This window comes from Hemiscyllium ocellatum, chromosome 8, assembly GCF_020745735.1.
Source record: "Hemiscyllium ocellatum isolate sHemOce1 chromosome 8, sHemOce1.pat.X.cur, whole genome shotgun sequence".
NCBI lineage: Eukaryota > Metazoa > Chordata > Chondrichthyes > Orectolobiformes > Hemiscylliidae > Hemiscyllium > Hemiscyllium ocellatum.
The window spans coordinates 117,716,159-117,738,737 of record NC_083408.1 but is presented as its reverse complement, the minus strand read 5'-3'; the positions used below and the strand labels follow the sequence as shown (position 1 = coordinate 117,738,737).

General features: G+C 42.5%; 1 protein-coding gene across 4 annotated transcripts in view; it reads right to left on the bottom strand.

Moving 5' to 3' along the window:
• ttll5 (tubulin tyrosine ligase-like family, member 5) overlaps positions 1–22,579 on the bottom strand; it is a 386,423-nt gene that overhangs the window by 321,979 nt on the left and 41,865 nt on the right. For all 4 annotated transcript variants that reach the window (XM_060829527.1, XM_060829530.1, XM_060829531.1 and 1 more), the window contains exons 5-10: positions 21,733–21,839; positions 19,997–20,127; positions 16,365–16,447; positions 15,452–15,521; positions 10,778–10,862; positions 38–139 (exon numbers count right to left, since the gene is read on the bottom strand). In XM_060829527.1, coding sequence (XP_060685510.1) covers positions 38–139; positions 10,778–10,862; positions 15,452–15,521; positions 16,365–16,447; positions 19,997–20,127; positions 21,733–21,839 — 578 coding nt within the window. The remainder of the gene's footprint in view (positions 1–37; positions 140–10,777; positions 10,863–15,451; positions 15,522–16,364; positions 16,448–19,996; positions 20,128–21,732; positions 21,840–22,579) is intronic.

Here is a 22,579-nt window from a genome sequence, read left to right as displayed (position 1 = left end):
CCCATCTGATATTTTGCGATACACATTCAGACATTACCTGACATAGTCTTGGCTTTTCTTGTTGATGCTGTAGTTGGTTAGATGCATGAACTGGTTTTTGATATTCTTTGTTGCACGGTCATACTTCACAGTAGCGAACCTTTTAAGAAGAAAACAGCATTTGGCGTCACATTCCCACATTGATGAGGTGGAGGAAATGCATACAACATTGTTCCACTAGTTCCTGACTCAAAGAAGGGAGAAAGGGAAGAGTTCCCAACAAACTGACTCCATCCATCAGCTCTGGTAGGTGTAGGAGATCATTTACACAGCATAAAATAAGTTTGAAACATCCAGGACAAAGCAGCCCATTTGATTTTCTTTTATTATTCTTTGTTCATGTGATGTGGGTCCCAATTGCTTGATCACATTTTTAGCCCATCCCTAATCATCCATTAAGCGGCACTTAGGAGTCAATGATATCACTATGGGTCTGGAGTCACATATAAATCAGACCTGGTAAGGGTAGCAGATTTCTTTCACTAAAGGAAATTAGCAGAGGTTGTCATGGGAGGAAAGTCCAGGGCTGAGTCCTGGATCAGAGGCAGGTGTAGGGGGAGAGTCCAGGGGTGAGTCCTGGATCAGAGGCCGGTACAGGGGGAGAGTCCAGGGGTGAGTCCTGGATCAGAGGCCGGTACAGGGGGAAGAGTCCAGGGGTGAGTCCTGGATCAGAGGCAGGTGTAAGGGGAGAGTCCAGGGGTGAGTCCTGGATCAGACGCAGGTGTAAGGGGAGAGTCCAGGGGTGAGTCCTGGATCAGAGGCAGGTGTAAGGGGAGAGTCCAGGGGTGAGTCCTGGATCAGAGGCCGGTGTAGGGGGAAGAGTCCAGGGGTGAGTCCTGGATCAGAGGCCGGTGCGGAAGGAGAAATTCAAGCCAGAGGCCAGGGTAGGAGGCAAGTCCTGGACTTGAGGCTGCTGTAGCAGGGGAGGTGAGGCCCTTGTGGACTGGAAGCAAGGATTTGAAGCCCAGTCTGGTCTGGAAGCTCAGTACTGGCACAGACTGGATGAAAAGGACAGCATTTTGAGTAATTTTTAAACATTATTTTCCTCTGCTGGACTTTATTATTCTTTAAAACCTTAAAACACCTAAGTATCTGTACCTAAGTATCCTGCATTGAACATGGCAGCATAGGCAGCAACATTGCAAACTTTTCACTGCATTTATTCAAGTGCACAGGACAATAAAACTGATTCCAAATTCTAGTGAACCAGATGTGGTTCTGTGGTGATATGACTGTCATTAGGCTAGTTTTTCATTCTGTTTTTTATTCTTCATTTAATTCAAATTTCACCATCTGCCATGGTGGGATTAGAATCCAAGACCCCAAAACATCAAACTGCAGTTTGGAAGTACTAGTTCAGTGACATGACTACTGCCTTTCTGAGGCATCCACTCCCTCCATCACTGACACTCAGTAACAGCAGTGTGTACTATCTACAAATGCACTGCAGAAATTCAACAAAGATCCTTAGACAGCACCTTCCAAACCCACGATCACTTCCATCTAGAAGGGCAAGGGTAGCAGATAAATGAGAATATCACCATCTGCAAGGTCCCCTCAAGTCACTCACCATCTTGACTTGGAAATATATTGGCATTCCTTCAATAAAATCCTGGAATTCCTTCCCTTAGAGCATTATGGATCTACCTACAGCACATAGATTTCAATGGTTCAAGAAAGCAGCTCACCGCCACCTTCTCAAGTGCAACTAGGGACAGACAAGAAATGCTGGCCAATGAGCTATACCTCCATCCCACAAGTGAATTTTAAAGAAGCTCTACTTTCAAACTTCCTTCCTGGATACTGGTAATGAATTAGTCTAAAACCAAATAGAGGCTTCAGACAAGGTAAATTATAGATTCAAATGCTGCACGACTGAAACCTGTTAACACAGCACAGGGCAGAATCTAGGCATGAGTGGCTCAGCACCAAAGAGGAAGATCCTGTACCTTACCTACTAATCTCATTGATTGCATGCTTTCAGGCAGCTTTCACACATACACGCTGAAACCCAACTTTAACCCTCTCCCATCAAACCTTAGCCCACATGCTGCTATCATGAATCAGCAAAAACCTTTTCAGTTCAACAGTGGCAAAACTGAAATCAATCTGTAGACAAGCGTGAAATATGCCTACATTCTCCAAATTCAAGAAAATTAAGAGGTGATCTCATTAAAAAGTATGAAATTCCAAGAAACCCTGTCCAGGGTTATGAGGTCAATGTTGTGTGCATGGTCTTACACTGACATTTGATAAAGTGCTACTCAACAGATTCTTGAGCAAAGTTAGAACTTATAGAATGAAAATGATTATAGCAACCTGACTTTGAAAAAAACGAAAATAAAAAAAATGGGTGAGTGATAGTTAACAGCAACAACAAATGGATGCTTTTCACACGGGAGCAACATTTTGTGCTTGTGTTTGAGCCTGTTTTGTTTTATATACTGGGGTCTAACCTCTAGTTATTTTACAACCCACAGTTCTGAGGAAGAGTCACTCAACCCGAAAGGTTAACTCTGATTTCTCTCCACGGTTAGCACTGCTGCCTCACAGCGCCAGGGACCTGGGTTCAATTCCCACCTCAGGCGACTGACTGTGTGGAGTTTGCACGTTCTCCCCGTGTCTGCGTGGGTTTCCTCCGGGTGCCCCGGTTTCCTCCCACAGTCCAAAGATGTGTGGGTCAGGTGAATTGGCCATGCTAAATTGCCCGTAGTGTTAGGTTAGGGGTAGGGGTAGGGGTATGGGTGGGTTGCGCTTCGGCGGGTCGGTGTGGACTTGTGGGGCCGAAGGGCCTGTTTCCACACTGTAAGTAATCTAATCTAATCTAAAAAAAATGCTGCCAGACCTGCTGAGCTTTTCCAGCAATTTCTGTTTCTGTTTCCAACTGTAATAAGTTGCCTAAAGTAATGTTGTTGAAATCAATCCAACTATGTGCAATAATTCCTTATGTACAATTTGATCTACACATACAGTCCCTCTGCAGTTTTTGTTTTAAGAGCTTCCGCTCTTGAACTCTTATTGTTGGACACTGTATGTTATCACCATTTTGTATTCTTCTGATATTAATCTCATCCCTGTTCACGATCCTTGTTCTTCCCAATACTCATAACTTAGATCTTCATGTACACTGCACAATTTTAAAACATGCAGATATGAATCCTGGAAGCACTGTAAAACGTGTGAATGTTAGTATAGAAATTCAAAAGGACACAGACATACTGATGGGAGGCAGAAGTGAGGGCTGCAGATGTTGGAAACCAGAGTCTAGATTAGAGTGGTGCTGGAAAAGCACAGCAGGTCAGGCAGCATCCGAGGAGCAGGAAAATCAACATTTTGGGCAAAAGCCCTTCATCAGGAATAGAGGCAGGGAGCCTTCAGGGTGGAGGTATAAATGGGGTGGGGTGGGGCTGGGGAGAAGGTAGCAAAGACTACAATTGTGAATGGAGTGGGGATGGAGGTGATAGGTCAGAGGGGAGGGTGGAACGGATAGGTGGGAAGGGAGATTGGCAGGTAGGACAGGTCATGGGGACAGTGCTGGGCTGGAAGGTTGGAGCTGGGGTAAGGTGGGGGGAGGGAAAATGAGGAAACTGGTGAAGTCCACAATCATGCCCTGAGGTTGAAGTGTTACGAGGCGGAAGATGAGGCATTCTTCCTCTAGGCGTCAGGTGGTGAGGGAGTGGCGGTGGAGGAGGCCCAGGACCTGCATGTCCTCAGCACATTGGGAGGGGGAGCCTTCCATATCTATCAAAGTTTTACCTGCACATCCACCAATATCATTTATTGTATCCATTGCTCCCGATGCGGTCTCCTCTACATTGGGGAGACTGGACGCGTCCTCACAGAGGAACATCTCCAGGACACCTGCACCAATCAACCCCACTGCCCCGTGGCCCAACATTTCAACTCCCCCCTCCCACTCTGGACTTCACTAGTTTCCTCATTTCCCGTCCCCCCACCTCACCCCAGTTCTATCCTTCCAGCCCAGCACTGTCCTCATGACCTGTCCTACCTGCCAATCTCCCTTCCCACCTATCCACTCCACCCTCCCCTCTGACCTATCACCTGCATCCCCACCCCCATTCACCTACTGTACTCTTTGCTACCTTCTCCCCAGCACCACCTTTCCCTCCCCATTTATGTCTCCACCCTGGAGGCTTCCTGCCTCTATTCCTGATGGAGGGCTTTTGCCTGAAATCTCCTCGGATGCTGCCTGACCCGCTGTGCTTTTCCAGCACCACTCTTATCAGAACACTGATGGTGGTCAGTGGCAGATGAAATTTAATGCAGAGCACTGTGATGAAGTCATTTATTTTGGCAAGAACATCAGGAGCAGAAGCACCTGGATATTTGTGTACATTCCATCGTTGAAAGTAGCAGAAAAGGTTTTGCTTTATTCATTCAGAGGACATGATAGCATTAGGGTTGCTTATTTATTGCCCATGCCTTAGTGCCAGAGAGTAGTTAAGAGTCAACCACTTTGTTGAAGTCACGTTTAGACTGGACCAGCTCAAGATGGTAAAACGCCTTCCTGACAAGTCCTTAATAAACTAGATGGGATTTTATGACAATCGACAGCAGTAATATGGCAACCATTAGGTCAGTCCTTTATTCCAGATTTCTTTTTAATTCAAATTTATTTTGGTAACAATTTCTGCTGTGGTGGGATTTGAATCCATGTTCCCAGAACACTGGCCTGTTGTTCCGGATGGCTACTCCCTTGACATTACTACTATGCCACTTCCTCCCCTGTGAAATCAGTTAATGGAGCTTACAAACTCATGGGGTTTCATAATACGAGCGGACAGTACAAAAACAAAATAGAGATATTGAATTTGTAGGTCAGCAGCAACTGCAGCATTGCATCCAATTCTGGGTGTCACAATTTAAGAAGGATGTGAAGATATTATAGAGGTACAGAAAGTTTCATGAGAACAATCCCACAGATGAAAACCTTCAATTACATGCATAAGTTGGAAAAGGTGGTGGTGTTCTCATTGGAAAAGAGAAGAGAGAGGAGATTTGGTAGAGGAGCTCAAAATCATAAGGGACCTAGACCAGTTAGATCAAGAGAAACTACTTCATCAAAACATTCAAGAGGGAATTTTGTCACTATCTGAAAAAATGAAATGTGCAGCCCAAAAGAGAAAAGGCAGGGGAGTAAATGTCTCCTTGAGAGAGCTGGCAGAAACAACAGGCTGAATGGTCTCTTTCTGAGACTCTGGGCTGATGCTCAGAATCGGTTTTCCCATGGTTGAAGAGTCTGGAACAGGTGTCACATTCTCAGAAGCAGAGCTGGGAAGAAAAATTTCTGCTCTCAGAGGGTTGTAAAGTTTTGGAATACTCTATTCTAGATTTCTGCAGATGCTCAACCATTTAGCATATTCAAAGCCAGAGAAATAGATTTGGGAGCTGAGGCAATCAATTTATATGGTGAGCGTGGGAAATTGCAGCTGATGTAAAGGCTCAGCCACGATTCTACCAAACAGAGGAGAAGGCTCGAGAAACTGGATTGTTTACTCGTACTCCTGTTCAAAGTACGGAAAACCCAATGTGCACAGAGAGAGAATACGGAGGAAATGGAGAAGGGGAGATAAACTTCAGGGGATGGAAGCAGACTAGTCAAATTCCTGAGAGCAGATAGCTCCAGGGACCAAGAACTAAGCAGCATATGCAATGCTTTTCATTGCAAATCGAGGCACGCAGGGAGCTGACACAGCCGACGCTGTGCTGCTTGTTTGACCAAATTTATCTGTTAGACAGTCAGGGCACGCAACGAACAAGGGAAGCAAACAGAAATACAGTGGATACACAGGAATGGATAGGCAGGAGAACTGAAATGTGATACAAAGTACTTGTCAACTAACGAGAAAAATCAGCTCAAAGTCACTGTCCAGCCAAGGTGATATCAAGAGCTTATTTTGCATTTTAAAGTCCTGAGTGCCTGCATACATTCCTTGGGACTGTCACTGCCCTGACATTCCAGAACACTGTCTGAATGCACCCCAAACCCTGCTCTTTGGGTGAATTACTGCAAACAAATAGCTGTGCCAATTGGCACCCATGAACCTGAACTGAGCTGCCACCTAGTGGTAAACATCATTACTACTTAAAATAAATTAAAGGGTCACCAGACTCAAAATGTTAATTCTGTTTCCTCACCAGAGATGCTGCCAGACCTGTTGAGTTTCTCTAACACTTTGTGAACTTCTATCATTACTATTTATGTAACTAGATTTTGGTCCTGCTGCTCACGTAGTCCCACTCAGCTCTGGTCAGCTTTTGTACCATCACTGTACCCCCTCAAAAGTGCTGCGAAAATGCTTCAGTTTTTCACAATTAGCCTCAAGCAAGAGACAATGGCAGCCCATTAAATATAAACAGGAATGAGATCAGTGAGGTCTAGAAGAGCGAGTACAGGGTCAAATAACAATTAAGACAGGATTGACATTCAGCATATTCTGAGAAAATTGGACTTGGAGGATTATCTTCTCTCAGAAGAGCAGTGAGTCTTTTGGACTTTTCCCCAAAGTGACAGAAGCTGGTCCACTGAATATTTTTAAGGTATTCAGTGCTTACCACTGGTTAGTGAGAAAGCACAGTCAGCTTAGCCTTGACCTCCATGAATGGTTGAGCAAGCCTGAAAGGCCAAATGACCCTGTCCTACTCCTAATTCATCAGTTTGTACATTTGCATTTTTAAGGAGAAAAAGGAATATGTTATAGTGTGGGTCAGGTGAGGTTTAGGCAAATGATCAGCTGTGACCTGACTGAAGGGCAGAGCAGGTTCAAGGAGCAGCTATGACCTATTCCTCCTCCTATTGCTGACACAGCTATAAACAGCATCATCTCTCTCAACCATGAAACTTACAGGTAACACCTCAACTGTGACTGCAGCATCTCCAGACTGAAAGTTATAGGTTCCTGTCCTGCTCTGTATCTTGGTCTCTCAATCTAGGCCGATACTCCAGTATAGCAGAAAATAACTGCAATCCAACCACACTACAAGATGTGGAGCATTGCAGGGCACTGAGGGCATGCAATTGAAATGCAAGTTCCTTCTTTTAATCAATTACTTTTGAAGCATGGTTACATTGGATCATGCTGTTCTCAAATGCTGCAAAACACAACAATGAGATAGATAGACTTTTATTAAACAAAGGTATTAAGGGATGCAGAGTTAGACCACAACTCAACCATGATTGTATTGAATGGTAGATCAGGCTTGAGGCACTGAATGGCCTACTCCAACCTTCCTGTGTTCTGATGTAACAATGCACAAGATAAATGAACAGTATGTCTATTTTCTGACTTTGTTGAATGAGGGGGAATGTTTGGCAGGGCACTGAGCTCTGTGAATCTATGTTGAATCATTTAAAATGCATTAAATACTTTTAATGCAATCAAACATTGAAGGCCGGAGTCATTCATTATCTTTACAAATATACAGTCTGTCTACTTGAACAGAGAGGGGGGATTCCAAGAACTCTCAGTGTCAAATATCCATGGAAACTGTTACATCAATTCTCGTCAATCAAGGTCCTCAGCAGACAACATGTGGATGGTGAGTGAGGTTTCCTACAATAGGACAGTATGCTGATGGAAGGAAAATCCACACACTACCCTCGAACGTTCAGCAGCCTTTACAAACTGCTCTCAGCAGACCAAGTTCAAAACCCTTGGCAAAACGTTTTTCCAGATTGTTCCACACAAAAAAAACAAATTCCACTTTTGCAGTCATGTGCTCAGAAAACTTCTTGAAATGAAAATTAACAACAAAAAAAGAGAGTATGCAAAAAAAACTGATTTGAATCAAACCAAGGCAAAATTTGAGTGCAGTCGCCATCAAGTGGCCCATTCGTGTAAGGTACATGACAATATATTCACCAAAAGACAGTCTGTAACAAACTACAACCATCAGATGACGGGTTATTTTATACAGGTTTAAGAAATCATGTGTGGCATGGATAAGGTGACGAGCCAAGGTCTTTTTCCCAGGATAAGCGAGTCCAAAACTAGAGGCCATGGGTTTAAGGTGAGAAGGGAAAGATTTAAAAGGGACCTGAGGAGTAACTTTCTCACACAGACTCAGAGTCACATGGCAGGGGAAACAGACCTTCAGTCCAACCAGTCTACGCTGAACATAATCCCAAACTAAACTAGTCCCACCTGCCTGCGCTTGGTGCATATGCGTCCAAACATTTCTTATTCATGTAATTATATAACAGGCATTTGGATGGGTGTATGAATAGGAAGGGTTTAGAGGAGTATAATGCAAACACTGGTAAATGGAACTAGATTAGTTTAGGATTCCTGGTCAACGTGGACAAATTGGACTGAAGGGTCTGTTTCCGTGCTGTACATCTCGAGGACTCTATCTGAATATCTTTTAAACATGGTAACTGTACCCGCACCCACCACTTGCTCTGGAAGTTCATCGACATAAAAACTACTGTTTTTAAGATAGTTGCTCCTCATGTCTCTTATAAATCCTTCTTCTCTCATCTTAAAAAATGCCCCTTAGTCTTGAAATACCCCCCAGGGAAAAGACACCTGCCATTCACCTTATCCATATGCTTCATTATTTTATAAACCTCTATAATTTTTTCTTCACCTTGGAACCCCTTTAACTGTTGTTTTTCCATAGTTGTACACTGTCCGTTGCTGTCCCAGAGCACTACTATTCAAATAATTGCCCTGTAATTTTGCCATATTCTCTTGCTGTGTAGGCCCATGTTTCCCCTCTCCCAAATCCTCAACTATTTCCCCACCCCAATTAATTTTAATTCCCCTCTACAGCCCTAGTTATGTGGTTCACCAGGACACTGGCCCAATACAAGTGAAGCCATTCCACCAGAACAATTCCCTTCAACCCAAGAACTGGAGCCAGTGCTCCATGAACTGAAATCCATTACAACTGGACCAATCTCCGAGGCATTCGCTTAACTCCTTGACTTTATTTACCCAATTCCAGTTTGCCTGTGGCTCAGGAAGTAATCCAGTTTATTACGTTGGGTTTTTTTTTCAACAAACCCTCCATTTCAGTCTTCCCAAAGTCACTATATCAATGTGGACAGCACCTACTGAATCCCTCTACTTCCTCTGCAAATTCTGAGTGACACGACCTTAACCTTGGAACTGAACAGGTAATCAGGATTCCGGTTCATGCCTGCAGAGAACAGTATCTATTCCCCTATTAGACCTAATCCCCTGAATCCCTACCATTACAACATAGCTATTTTCTTCCCCAACTTGAATGGCTTCCTCCCTGTATTCCCCATTCTCGTCAACACAGCTTGCAAGAACCTTGCAACTGCTGGACAACTGCAGGACCAAAGGATCCATGGGTTCCCATGTGTACCTCACAACCTCCCGATCCTGATTACAAACCAATTCTAAATGAACTAATCTGAAGGGTGTGACCACCTCTGGAACAAACTGTCCAGGTAACTTTCCCCTTTCTGATGTGGCACTATCATTCATTATTTGTTAATTGAACGAATCTCTCCTCATTTTGTTCTTCTCACAGAGGTTGGTGAACTTGTGGAATTCTTAGTCACAGAGGGCTATAGAGGTTGGATTGTTAAAGACTATAAAGTCATATATAAGAGCAGAATTACGACACTCTTTCCATCAAGTCAACTCCACCATTCAATCCTGGCTGATAGGCTTCTCAATCTCATTCTCCTGCCTTCACCCCATAACCCTTGGTCCCCTTACTAACCAAGAACCAATCTACTTCTATCTTAAATACATTCAATGGCCTCTACAGCCCTCTGCGGCAAGGAGATTCACAGAGTCTCTACCCTCTGGCTGAAGAAATTCCACCTCATCTCAGTTCTAAAGGGTTGCTCCTTTACTCTGAGGCTGTAGTGGAAATATCATCTCCATGTCCACTCTACCAGGCCTCTCCGTATTCTATAACTTTCAGTCAGAACCCCACTCATCCATCTAAACTCCATTGAGTACAGGCTCAGAGCCCTCAAAACTGCTACTCATCCTATGAAAAGCCCTTCATCCCCTAATCATTCTTGTAAACTTCTTCTGGACTCACTCCAAGGTCAGCACATCCTGCCTAAGATACAGAACCCAAAACTGTCCACATGATCCCAAATGCAGTCTGACTAGAGCTTTATACAGCTTCAGCAGTATCTCCCTGTTCTTGTATTCTAGCCCTGTTGAAATTAATGCCAACATTGCATTTGCTTTCCTAACCACCAACTTAACCTGTGTGGCTACCTAAAGAGAATCCTGAACTAGGAATTCCTAAATTTCTGAAGTCTTTTCCCATTTAGAAAATAGTCTACACTTCTATTCTTCCTATCAAAATGTATAATTTCACACTTGGCCACAATACATTCTATTGGCCACTTCTTTGCCCACTCTCCTAGCGTGTCCAAGTTCTTCTGCAGTCTCCCCACTTCCTCAACACTACCTCAGCCTCCACCTATCAGATCGTAAGATTTTTGATCAGCAAGGGATCAAAGGCTATGAAGCAAAGGCAGGAGAAAGGAGTTGAGGATTATCAGATCTTTTATGATTAATTGAATGGCAAAGCAGACACAACGGGCTGAATGGCCACCTCATGTGTCTTATGGGACCATCTGTTTTCCTCTTGACTCTGGAAGCCCCTGCCTTAAAATGGCATTATATAAATGCAAGTTGTTAAGATAACACTGTCAGACAGGACACGTGCACCTTCTAATCATGTATAATTGATACAAATATTGGAACTTTCCTACCTTGTCAATCCTTCTTCATATAGATAAACCACCAGAGGATCGTAGGATGTCACTAAGACATACAATCGCACATCAAACTTGAAATCTGTAAATGGCAAAAAAAAAGACTCCACAGGTGGTCACACTATCAGTGACATAGAATCAAAGTACAGAAGAGGCCCTTCAGTCCATCAAGTCTGTACCACCAAAAATATACTACTACCTACACTAGTCTCACAGCCTTGAATGTTCTGAGACTTCAAATGCTCAGCCAAGTACTTTTTAAAGGTTGTGAGGTTTCCCACCTCAACTACTCTCCCAAGCAGTGCACCCCACCATCCTCTGGGTAAAAACTTTTTTTCTCAAATCCTCTCTAAACCTCTGCCTTTCATTTTAAAATTCTGCCCCCTTGTTACTGATTCACTAGAATGCCCCCAGTCCCTTCATCCAGATCATTAATATATAAAGTGAACAGCTGTAGCCCCAACACTGAACCTTGAGGGGCACCACTTGTCACCGGCTGCCATTCCAAAAGAGAAACTTTTATCCCAACTCTCTGCCTTCTGTCAGACAGCCAATCCCCAATCCATGCCAGTAGCTCACCTCGAACACTATGGACCCTCACCTTATTTAGCAGCCTCCCGTGAGGTACCTTATCAAAGGCCATTTGGAATTCTATGTAGATAACATCCACTGGGTTTCCCTGGTCTAGCCAACTTGTTACCTCTTCAAAGAATTCTAACAGGTTTGTCAGGCACGACCTCCCCTTACTAAATCCATGCTGACTTGTTCTAATCTGACCCTGCACTTCCAAGAATTTAGAAATCTCATCCTTAACGATGGATTCTAGAATTTTACCTACATACGAGGTTAGGCTAATCAGCCTATAATTTTCCATCTTTGTCTTGATCCTTTCTTTCTTGAACAAGGGGGATACAACAGCAATTTACCAATCATCTAGGACTTTCCCTGACTCCAGTGATTTTTGAAAGATCGCAACCAATGCCTCCACTATTTCCTCAGCCACTTCCATCAGAACTCTAGGATGTAGCCCATCAGGGCCAGGACATTTCGCAATTTTTAGACCTTTTAACTTTTAAGTACTTTCTCTTTTGTAATGGCTATCATACTCAACTCTGCCCCTTGACTCTCCTTAATTGTTGGGATGTTACTCATGTCTTCCACTGTGAAGCCTGACACAAAGTACTTATTAAGTTCTTCAGCTATTTCATCATCTCCCATCAGTAGGCTTCCTGCATCAATTTGGAACGGCCCAATCTCTACTTCTGTCTCTCATTTGTTTCTTATGTATTGAAAGAAACTTTTACTATCATTTCTAATGTAACTGGCTAGCTGACATTTCTTCAGCCAGAGAGTGGTGGCCCTGTGGAATTCATTGCCATGGAACGTAGTGGAGGCCGGAACAATAAATGTCTTCAAGACAGAGATTAACAAATTCCTAATCTCGCAAGGAATTAAGGGATACGGGGAGAGTGTGGGTAAATGGTGTTGAAATGCCCAATAGCTATGATTGAATGGGGAGTGGACTCGGTGGGCCGAATGGCCTTACTTCCACTCCTATGTCTTATGGTCAGTTATGGTGTTATGGCCAATCTTTGTGACATCCACAAACTTATTTAGCATCCGATACCACATTATCATCTCCATCATTTATGAATATCACAAACAGTAAGGGACCCCACATCAATCTCAGTGGTACACCCACTGCACACCGGGCTGCAGTCACGCAAACAGCTTTCTACCACCACCGTCTGTCTCCTGTCACTGAGCTAATTTTGGATCCAACTTGCCAAGTCACCTTGGAGGAGAAAGTGAGGTCTGCAGATGCTGGTGATCAAAGCTGAAAATGTGTTGCTGGAAAAGCGCTGCAGGTCAGGCAGCATCCAAGGAGCAGGAGATTCGACATTTCGGGGATAAGCCCTTCTTCAAGAATTCTTAAGTCACCTTGGATCCCATGAGCTTTTACCTTCTTTATCAGTTTCTCATGTGGCACCTTGTCAAAAACTTTGCTTAAATCATATAGACTGCATCAACTGCACTACTCTCATTTAACCACTTAATCGCCTTCTCAAAAATTCATATTCTTTAACCATGACCTCTCTCTGACAAAGTTATGTTGACTACCCCGACCAAACACTGCCTCTCTAAATAGAGATTCATTTTCCCCTTCACTGTTTTCACCAATAGTTTTTCTATCACTGATGTGAAATTCACTGGTCTGTAGTTCCCTGGTCTATCTCTACCATTCTCCTTGTAAAATGGAACTACATTCACTATCCTCCAGTCCTCTGGAACCTCCCAAGTGGCCAGACACTTGGGTCAGGGCCCCTGTAATTTCTTCCTTGATCTCCTACAACAGCCTAGGATAAAACTCATCCAGACCCAAGGATTTGTCCCTATTAAATCTAGGCAGAAGTGGGTGCTGCAGATGCTGGAGGTTAGAGTCAAGATTAGCATGGTGCTGGAAAAGCACAGCAGGTCAGGCAGCATCCGAGGAGCGTGAAAATTGACATTTCGGGCAAAAGCCCTTCATCTATTAAATCTGCCAAGCCCGCCAATACCTCCACACTTGTTACATCAATCTGCTCAAGAACACAGCTAACGCAGCTTCCCCTTGCTGCAGAGTGATAGACTTAGAACACATTTGGCTCCAAGATGAAAGATTGTAGGTTCTACCTGTAAGAGGAACAACAGAAGTCCAGTGTGGCAATCTGAGCAACAGGTGCCTATCAGCTTCTACACAAGAACATTTTGCCTAGTTAGGTTTGCCTGGTTTACCCAACAACCATTCCTCAACTGATCCTGCATCCAAAGAGCACTGAGGGTCTCTATCTTCATTGCTGGCTGTTGAGATATGTTGTGATCTCAGCAGGGGCTAATGTCAAAGATAACAAGATGGTGTTGCAGGTAACATAGTAGCATGAGTAAAGAATTGGCCAGCTGACAGGAAACAGAGTTAGGATAAATTGGTTATTATTGAGTTGATAAGCTAGAACAAGTGGAGTATTGGACAATCCTAAAGTGGTATCTGGCTTGCAAGCTCATGATTAATTTTTGCCTTGGTTATGCATGTAAACAAATATTCAGGCGCCCAAGTCATGATTTTCAGGCTTCAAAAATAGAACTAACTCCTTTCCTTATTAACCCTCTCAATACAGAAATACAAAATCAAACTCAAAGCTGTCCATGTTAGTACCCAAGTTTACAAATAACTTAATATCATAAACTTTCATAACATCAGTCAAAACATAATTCAATGTTCCTGAAGGTTTCTGTGTGTATTTGCATAAAGCATAATCAAACAGATTAGTGATTTCATTGTGCACAGAATATACACATCCTCTGTAATGTTCTACTGGAGCAGTTATGAAAAAAAATTAAGATATACAATTTAATATGGGATATTTGAGAGTGTGAATGAGAAAAGACTGCTTCAGTAACATGGGGTCAATTATTTAAGATTAATATTAGGAAGGGATTCAGGAGGCAGTTTGGAAGAAACGTCTTTTCATATAGAATTGTTGGGTGCATGGAGTACCATCGCACAAGGATTAGCAGAAGTAGGGCATTACTGCACCACTAAGGGAAATCTAAGATTTACAAGAAACAGTATCCTGAAAGTGCAAACCATAGATTATTTTTAGCACCAGTCTATCAAAAAGCTGAAACAGAAAAGATCAAAAAAAAGTTTCCTTTCGGTGTGAGCAAAAAAAAAACAAGCTTTGATATAATATTTTCAGAGAAATGTGAAAAAAATGGAGGTGAAATCAAGGAAGAAGATGCATGAAGAGAAAGCTCAAACTTGTTCATGATAGTGGCTTCTGAGGAAGGTCCTAAAGTAAAAGAGATAGAGATATTGGAGAGGAAATGTTTAAGGAGAGAATTCCACATAAAGAGATCTGAGCATCTGAAAGTGGAGCAAAAGGAGGAGGATAAATAAATGAAGGCAGAGTCAAGTGAACAAAGAAGTCTGTGTAAGATATGTAGGGCTCACAAAGTTTACAGAAAAGAGAGTGAATCAGTGTAAAGTTCAAGATGGGTAGCAGGGAGGTTGTGTTTGATGTTATCAGCATAGATGTGAAAACTAGCCTCAGTAATCAGAGATGTCAAGAATCAGCCTGCTATAAAGAAGAGACAGCCACTAAGGATGAATCAAACTCAGGGGAATTATGGGGGGGATGGACAATAAATACAGACTGTACCAGAAACTATCACAGTGCAAAAATGAATAGGAAAAGAGAGGAAAGCAATGTATAATGCAACATAAACAGAGAGTTCAGTGAGTAGTATTATCTTGAGAAACAATTTAGTATTAGCTCAAAACAGCACATTGTTATAACTGGCCTAGGTTACAGAAGGATATTCAACAAAATCAGACAGCAGAGTCCTCATTCATGTGGCTACATCGTATGGTGCTTTTCGAAAGCAGTTGCAGGAGGCAAAACGAAAATCTAACTTTTGGGGAGAAGTGTTGGCCATTGATCATGAAGACATTAACAATGAAAGATAGAACATTACTCTTCCCTGAGTGAGCCATATGAATCCATATGCATGGGAAATAGAGTGGGAACAAAGCAAGCATTTTATCAAGTATTTGCAATTTAAGAACACCAAGAAAGGATGACCAAATAAAGCCGGAAAGTTCAGTGTATGCTATTAAAATATAATACTTACCATCAATTAGCAGTGGAGAGCGGATGTAACGTGAAACTAAGATGCTCTCATCTGTTGTAATCTGGTTAGGCTAAACATCAGAAAAAAAAATAAGGAACAAGATTTGAGTGTAATACAGTGGAACGCTGGTGAGCATCTGGTGAAGTAGATGTCAGGAAACTACCATTTAACATTTGTTGCTTAGGATCAGAAACTACGGCATTCTAATGCAAGCCCCAAAAGGTAATCCCTAGTGTTACAGTGATTGAGTTATGAAGTAGTTCTGCAGAAATCTCCTTCTTCAGGTTAAAAGATTGCGATTGAGACACAATTTTACCAAAGCACAGAAATGGGAAATCCTGAGTTACCAGCTATTGCTCAAACCTCACACTCTCACCTTTTCTGGGCAACCTTTATTGTTCAAATGACATTACCAAAACAAATCACCGGATTATAATTACATTGCTGCTTGTGGAAGCGTGCTGTGCACAAAATTAGCTCCCATATTTTCTGAATTACAGGAGTGATTACTCGACAAAGAGTATCTCACTAACTGAGAAATATTTTGTGAAGTCCTGCAGCTGCAAAATATTGAACGAAGAAGTTGCAGGATCAAATTTGGGCAAAGTTTGACCAAGTGTACCCACAGTCAATCTCACGTTCATAGTCATCGATCATCCATAAAGATGGACTGTTGACATGGTTCAAAAGTTGGAACAGCAGGAAGGCATACTCATCAGCATTAGGTCATGTTTCACCTCCAAAGGCAATGATTTTGAGATATAATACAGATTGTGGCACTCTCAATTCCATCCAGTTGGGACAGAATTCAAAATTCGGTAAAATCTAAATCGTGATTTACTGACCATTGGAGATCAGGATCACAACAGCTGATATGTCATCAGCTTTCCCATACTTGTCAACAAAGACTTACATTTGTGACCAAGTACACTCCACGGCCTCGAGAAGATGCAACTGGTTTGACAATCCATGCTCCTTTATCCTTTGTATGTGCAGCTTGAAAGAAAATTGATAATTATTAACAAGTTCTGATCAGTTCCATGTAGAGCAACAGAATCAATAGAATTCTAACTTCAATAATAAGGCAATTTAGTTAAGTGTCCCAGGGCTGACCCCAACGGGACCCAGCCACACTTCAGGAGGCAGTGTCCATTCACAACCACGTATGGGAAATGTAACTCAGTTAGGAACTGGTGTATTTGATGGAACCTCAAGAGGACCCATTCCAGTTCCTCAGTCAGAGCTGACCTAATTGAAGTTTTCACAGTTGACACATTGTGAAGTGATCTCGTGTTCAATTGTTCAGAACTCTCAGTTACCAGATTTATCCAAGGCTAATCTGCGAAGCGAGAGAAGAGGTTGCTAAGCCACTGGCAAGGATATTTGCCTCCTCACTCTCCACGGGAGTCGTAAGAGAGGGTCAGAAGGAGGTGAATATTGTTCCTCTTTTCAAGAAGGGCAATAGGGAAATTCCTGGCAATTACAGACCAGTCAGTCTCACGTCTGTGGTCAGCAAAGTTTTGGAAAGAATTCGGAGGGATAGGATTTATGACTATTTGGTAAAGCATAGTGTGATTAAAAGCAGTCAGCATGGCTTTGTGAGGGGCAGGTCATGCCTCACAAATCTTATTGAGTTCTTTGAGGAGGTGTCAAGACAGGTCGACGACGGTCAAGCAATGGATGTGGTGTATATGGATTTCAGCAAAGCATTTGATAAGGTTCCCCATGGTAGGTTCATTCATAAAGTTAGGAAGTATGGGATACAGGGAGATTTGACTGTCTGGATTCAGAATTGGCTGGCTGATAGAAGGCAGAGAGTGGCTGTAGATGGAAAGTATTCTGCCTGGAGGTCAGTGTTGAGTGGGGTCCCACAGGGTTCTGTACTTGGGCTACTGCTCTTTGTAGTTTTTATAAATGACTTGGATGAGGAGGTTGAGGGGTGGGTTAGTAAATCTGCAGATGACACAAAGGTTGGAGATGTCGTCGATAGTATAGAGGGCTACTGCAGGCTGCAGTGCGACATAGGCAGGATGCAGAACTGGGCTGAGAAATGGCAGGTGGAGTTCAACCTGGATAAATATGAAGTGTTGCATTTTGGAATGCTGAATATAGGATTAAAGACAGGATTCTTGGCAGTGTGGAGGAACAGAGGGATCTGGGTGTGCAAGTGCATAGATCTCTCAAGGTTGCCACCCAAGTGAATAGGGTTGTTTAGAAAGCATATGGTGTTTTGGTTTTCATTAACAGGGGGATCGAGTTTAAGAGCCGCGAGGTTTTGCTGCAGCTTTACAAGTCCCTGGTGAGACCACACTTGGAATATTGTGTCCAGTTCTGGTTGCCCTACTATAGGAAAGATACAGAGGCTTTGGAGAGGGTTCAAAGAAGGTTTACCAGGATGCTGCCTGGACTGGAGGGCTTGCCTTATGAAGAAAGGTTGAATAAGCCCGGACTTTTCTCTCTGGGGAGAAGGAGGAAGAGAGGAGACCTGATCAAGGTACACAAGGTAATGAGAGGAATAGATAGAGTCAACAGCCAGAGACTTTTCCCCAGGGCAGGATTGACTGGTTTGAGAAGTCATAGTTTGAAGGTATTAGGAGGAAGGTATAGAGGAGACGTCAGAGGTAGGTTCTTTACACAGAGAGTTGTGAATGCATGGAATGCGTTGCTAGCGGTGGTGGTGAAAGCAGAGTCATTAGGGACATTTAAGCAACTGCTGGACATGCACCTGAATAGCAGTGAGTTGAGGGGTGTGTAGGTTAAGTTACTATATTTTGCATTAGGATTAAATCTGGCACAACATCGTGGGCCAAAAGGCCTGGTCTGTGCTGTACATTTCTATACAAATAAACATTGAGGCATAAAAATAAAAATGTTGAGTAAGTTAGCAGGTAAGGTTACTAAAGTATACAGCACACACATGATGAAAGAACATATATGTTAGTCTTGAGTGAGATTCAATCTATGCAAACAGCAAAGAGGTTGTGATAAGCTTTGTCTATAATTTGGTAAGACAGCGGGCATGTATGTGAAGTTGAAGCCCAAGATCAGACATAATAATTTTGGAGATCATTTTGAATGGTGGAGCAAGTTCAATAGGCTAAATGATCTATTCCTGCTCCTATGTGTTTTTAAGATTTTTGGACTTCCTACCTGTTCCTTTTCACAAAAGTGGGTTATGACAAAAATACCTCGCCATTTGCTATCCACATGGCATCATCACTAGTGCATAGAGCACGGTGTGACTAGTACTGGAGTCACAGACCATAAAACAAAGCAGCAGAATGAGGCCATTTGGCCCATCAGGTCTGCTCCACCGTTCAATCATGGCTGATATGTTTCTTAACCACATTCTCCTGCCTTCTCTCCATAAACCTTGATCTCCTTACTAATCATGAACCTATCTCTGCCTTAAATACACTCAATGGTTTAGCTTCCAAAGCAGCCTTCTGTGGCAATGAGTTTCACAGAGTCATCATCCTCTGGCTGAAGAAATTCCTCCTCATCTCAATTCTAAAGGGTTGTTCCTCACTCTGATACTTTGTCCTCAGGACCTAGTGTCTCCTACTAATGGAGATATCTTCTCTATGTCCACTCTATCCAAGCACTCTCAGTATTCTGGAAGTTTCAATCAAATCCTCCGTCACCCTTCTAAACTCCATCAAGTACAGACACAGAATTCTCAAGCGCTGCTGATACGACAAGCCCTTTAGACAAGTCCTTCATCCCTGAGATCATTCTTGTGAACCTTCTCTGGACCCCTCCAACATCAGTATATCTTCCTTATATATGGGGCACAAAATTACTCACAAAATTCCAAATGTGGTCAGTCTAGAGCCTTGTACAGCCTCAGCAGTACGCCTCAGCTCTTGTACTCTAAGGATAGGGGGTGTGCAGCAGCTTTCTAAACAGTGAGGTCCTGAAAGCAGCATACTGAAATACTCCGCAGAGATTTGAAGTTAACATTTCTTGGAAGAGGGGCTGTTAGGGATAGAGAATACCTCTTTTTCACAATAAACAAGGAGCCACTCATGTTTGTTTAACCTAACAGCAGAGACTGACAATCGGGTAAAAATTGCCGGTCCCTTTGGCAGCACCTGGAGCACAAAGTCAAGACCAGGTATGTTTACATCACACTATTCCCTGTCAAAAGTGCTTGTTTTTACCATATTCAGGATGTGGACAGGGTCAGGGTTAGTTGCCCAGAGGTGATGGTGGTTGGCTGAACCAACAGCTGCAGATTGGTATGAGTGTACTGTTCAACCATTTCAGGGGTTCGTGCTGGTTTATGACTGACGACTCATATAGGCCTGAATCAGGTAAAATTGGCAGTTTTCCTTCTCTGAAGGGAACTGAGCAAGTTTGGGTTGGTTACAAAAATCTGATCATGATCATTTTTACTATTTTCTGACTTGTAAACCAAATTCAAATTTTCAGGGTTCCATGGTGGGATTCGATGTCACGGTCTCTGGATTGCTGTTTCAGTGACACATTTACGAAGTACCACAGGTCTGACATCAGGATAAGACAAAAGTGCAAGATCCTTACTCCATAATTCCTGGTACTCAGCAGGGAGGATGTACGCCTGAGGTACAATGTTGAAATGCCTGAAACCAAACGTTTGCTGCATGCGTTGGATATTTTTGTACAGCCGATCCTTCCTGGTCAATTCATAGGATCTGAAACAAAGAAAATTGAATACTGTAAATAAAGAAAAATATAAAAGAAAAATCAGCACTTTCTAAGTATTAAATCATGGGTATAATGAGGACTGCAGCTTGTCTCAAATGGCAGATTTTCCATAACTCACATGAAGTTGCTCACAGAACTACACAGTGTCTCAATCACAATTGTTATGGACCAAGGACATGTCAGCAAGCCCAGAGGTCTGCACTTACTCACTCCAAATCAGCATTTCATTCAATGGCACTCCCCTGCTCATTGTTCCACATCAAGTAACAGTCCAACCCCCTTTAGAATGCTTTGATCAGACCAGTCTCCACCACACTCTTAGCCCATTCCAGAGCTTAACTATTTGGCTACGCGAAAAATTACTTTCTCATATCACATTTGTCTTTATTTTACCACCTATTTTAAATCTCTGCCCTCTTATTCGTGATTTTTCACAATTGTAACAGTTTCTCCCTATCTACTACCTTCATGACCTTGAACACCTCCACAAAATCCACTCTCAGCCTTTAACATCTCAGATGATAATCGAAGGTCCTAATTAACCTCTGAACTTCTCCTTCAGAACTGAAGATCCTCATGGAATTATTCTCATGAATCTTAACTGAACTCTCTCCAATGTTTTCACACCAGAGCTTCTTCCTCCCCAACTCCCACACCTTTCCTGGGGTTACATTTTTGATTTTCAGGGGCTATTTTTCATTCTCACTAACTCCTTGAATAGGTGATGCATTCACATATTGACATTACCTTCTGTATTTCTATCAATATGTAGGATATTTGAACTTACACAGAGAAGAATTCATCAATACTCTCAATGATTATCAATTCCATTAAACTTAAAGCCACAACACACAGGAAAGCATTAGTTTCCTTGATAGCACAATATCCAAAATGGCACAGGAGAATAGGCACAACATAGCAAAGTTTTGCTTCCCCCCAAAATAATTGACATACATTTGTACAAACAAAAAGATATGACCCTACACCTTCAGCAATTCATTGAGGTCGCAGCTAAATGCATTTCCATCATTTATTTTTAACAGGTATTTCCTATCCTTCTTACTGCATCTTAGATCTCAATTGTTAAATTTAACAGTTGGCAATGTTCATTACAGTAGTATCCACCGCAAACTTCCTGAACATATCCAGCCTTAAACTAGAAATACCACTTTAATTTGCAGGTATTTCACTTTGCCAGTCTTTCAAGATCCCCGAGCTCCAAGTTAATGGAACAACAGGATTGAGCCTGTTCTCTCTTCCGCTCCCTTTTGTCTGCCTCTCTTTCCCAACTTCCTTGCAGACACCCTGTCGCCTAGGTTGTGGCTCCCTGCTTACGCCAGCCCGACTGTGGCATTTCCCCCACTGACTCCCCACTTCTTCCTTGCCTGCCTTCCTTGCAGCCCGGTCTCTCCTCACCAGGTTCCAAATGCCCCACCCATCTCAGGGTGTAGGAAAGATGCAGGAGGACTCAAGGAAACACTGCATTAGAAATTAAGATCACCCAAAACAAATAAATTCAACTTGGTTGTAAATAAAACCACAATCAAACAAATAAATCAAACTTTCAAAGAAACATCACTCCAAATATATACCTGGGGAAGTGGTTGACTTTTTGAAATTCCAGCAGTGAGCGTAATACATAAGGTTTAAGATGAGAACCTGTCCACATCAGGTTGAAATCATTACTGTTGGGATGCACCTGTAAGGAAAAAAGGAAGGTACAAATGAATGAGTACCAAGAATTGGCTTTGGAAACTTTGTATTATTAAGGAGTGGTATGTCAATGCGAGTGGCCTACCTACATTAAACATATTATCAACATCAAGTCATACTTTTCATTCCTTGATGGGATGTGGGAGTCGGTGGCAAGGCCAACATTTATTCTCATTCCTAAGTAGTTAACAGGACATTGGGCAATTATTTGGATAGAAATAATGTGCAAGGATATTGGAGAAACGCTAAATAATGAAGCTCATTTGAAGTGGCAGTGAGGATAAGATGTGTTCAATTACCTCATTCTGAACTGTAGGACTTTTGGTGCTGTAATTATATTTAAGAAAGAAATAGATATATTTCTAGATGCTAAAGGTTTAAAGGTTTCAAGGGTATGCGGAGAGAGCAAGATCAGCCATGATCGTGATGAATGGTGGTGCAGGCTCCATCTGCCGAATGGCTGACACCTGCTTTTTGTTTCTATGGCAATAGTTTGCGGGCAGGTGAAGGCCCAGTGGTACTGTCACTAGACTGTTAATCCAGAGACCCAGAGTGTGTTCTGGAGACCTGGGATGGAATCCCACCATAACAAATGATAGAATTGGAATTCAATAAAAATCTGGAATTAAGAACCATGCAAACCACTGTCAATTGTCAGAATAACCTATCTGGTTCACCAATGTCCTTTAAGGAAGGAAAATGCCAGCGTTATCTGGTCTGGCCTAC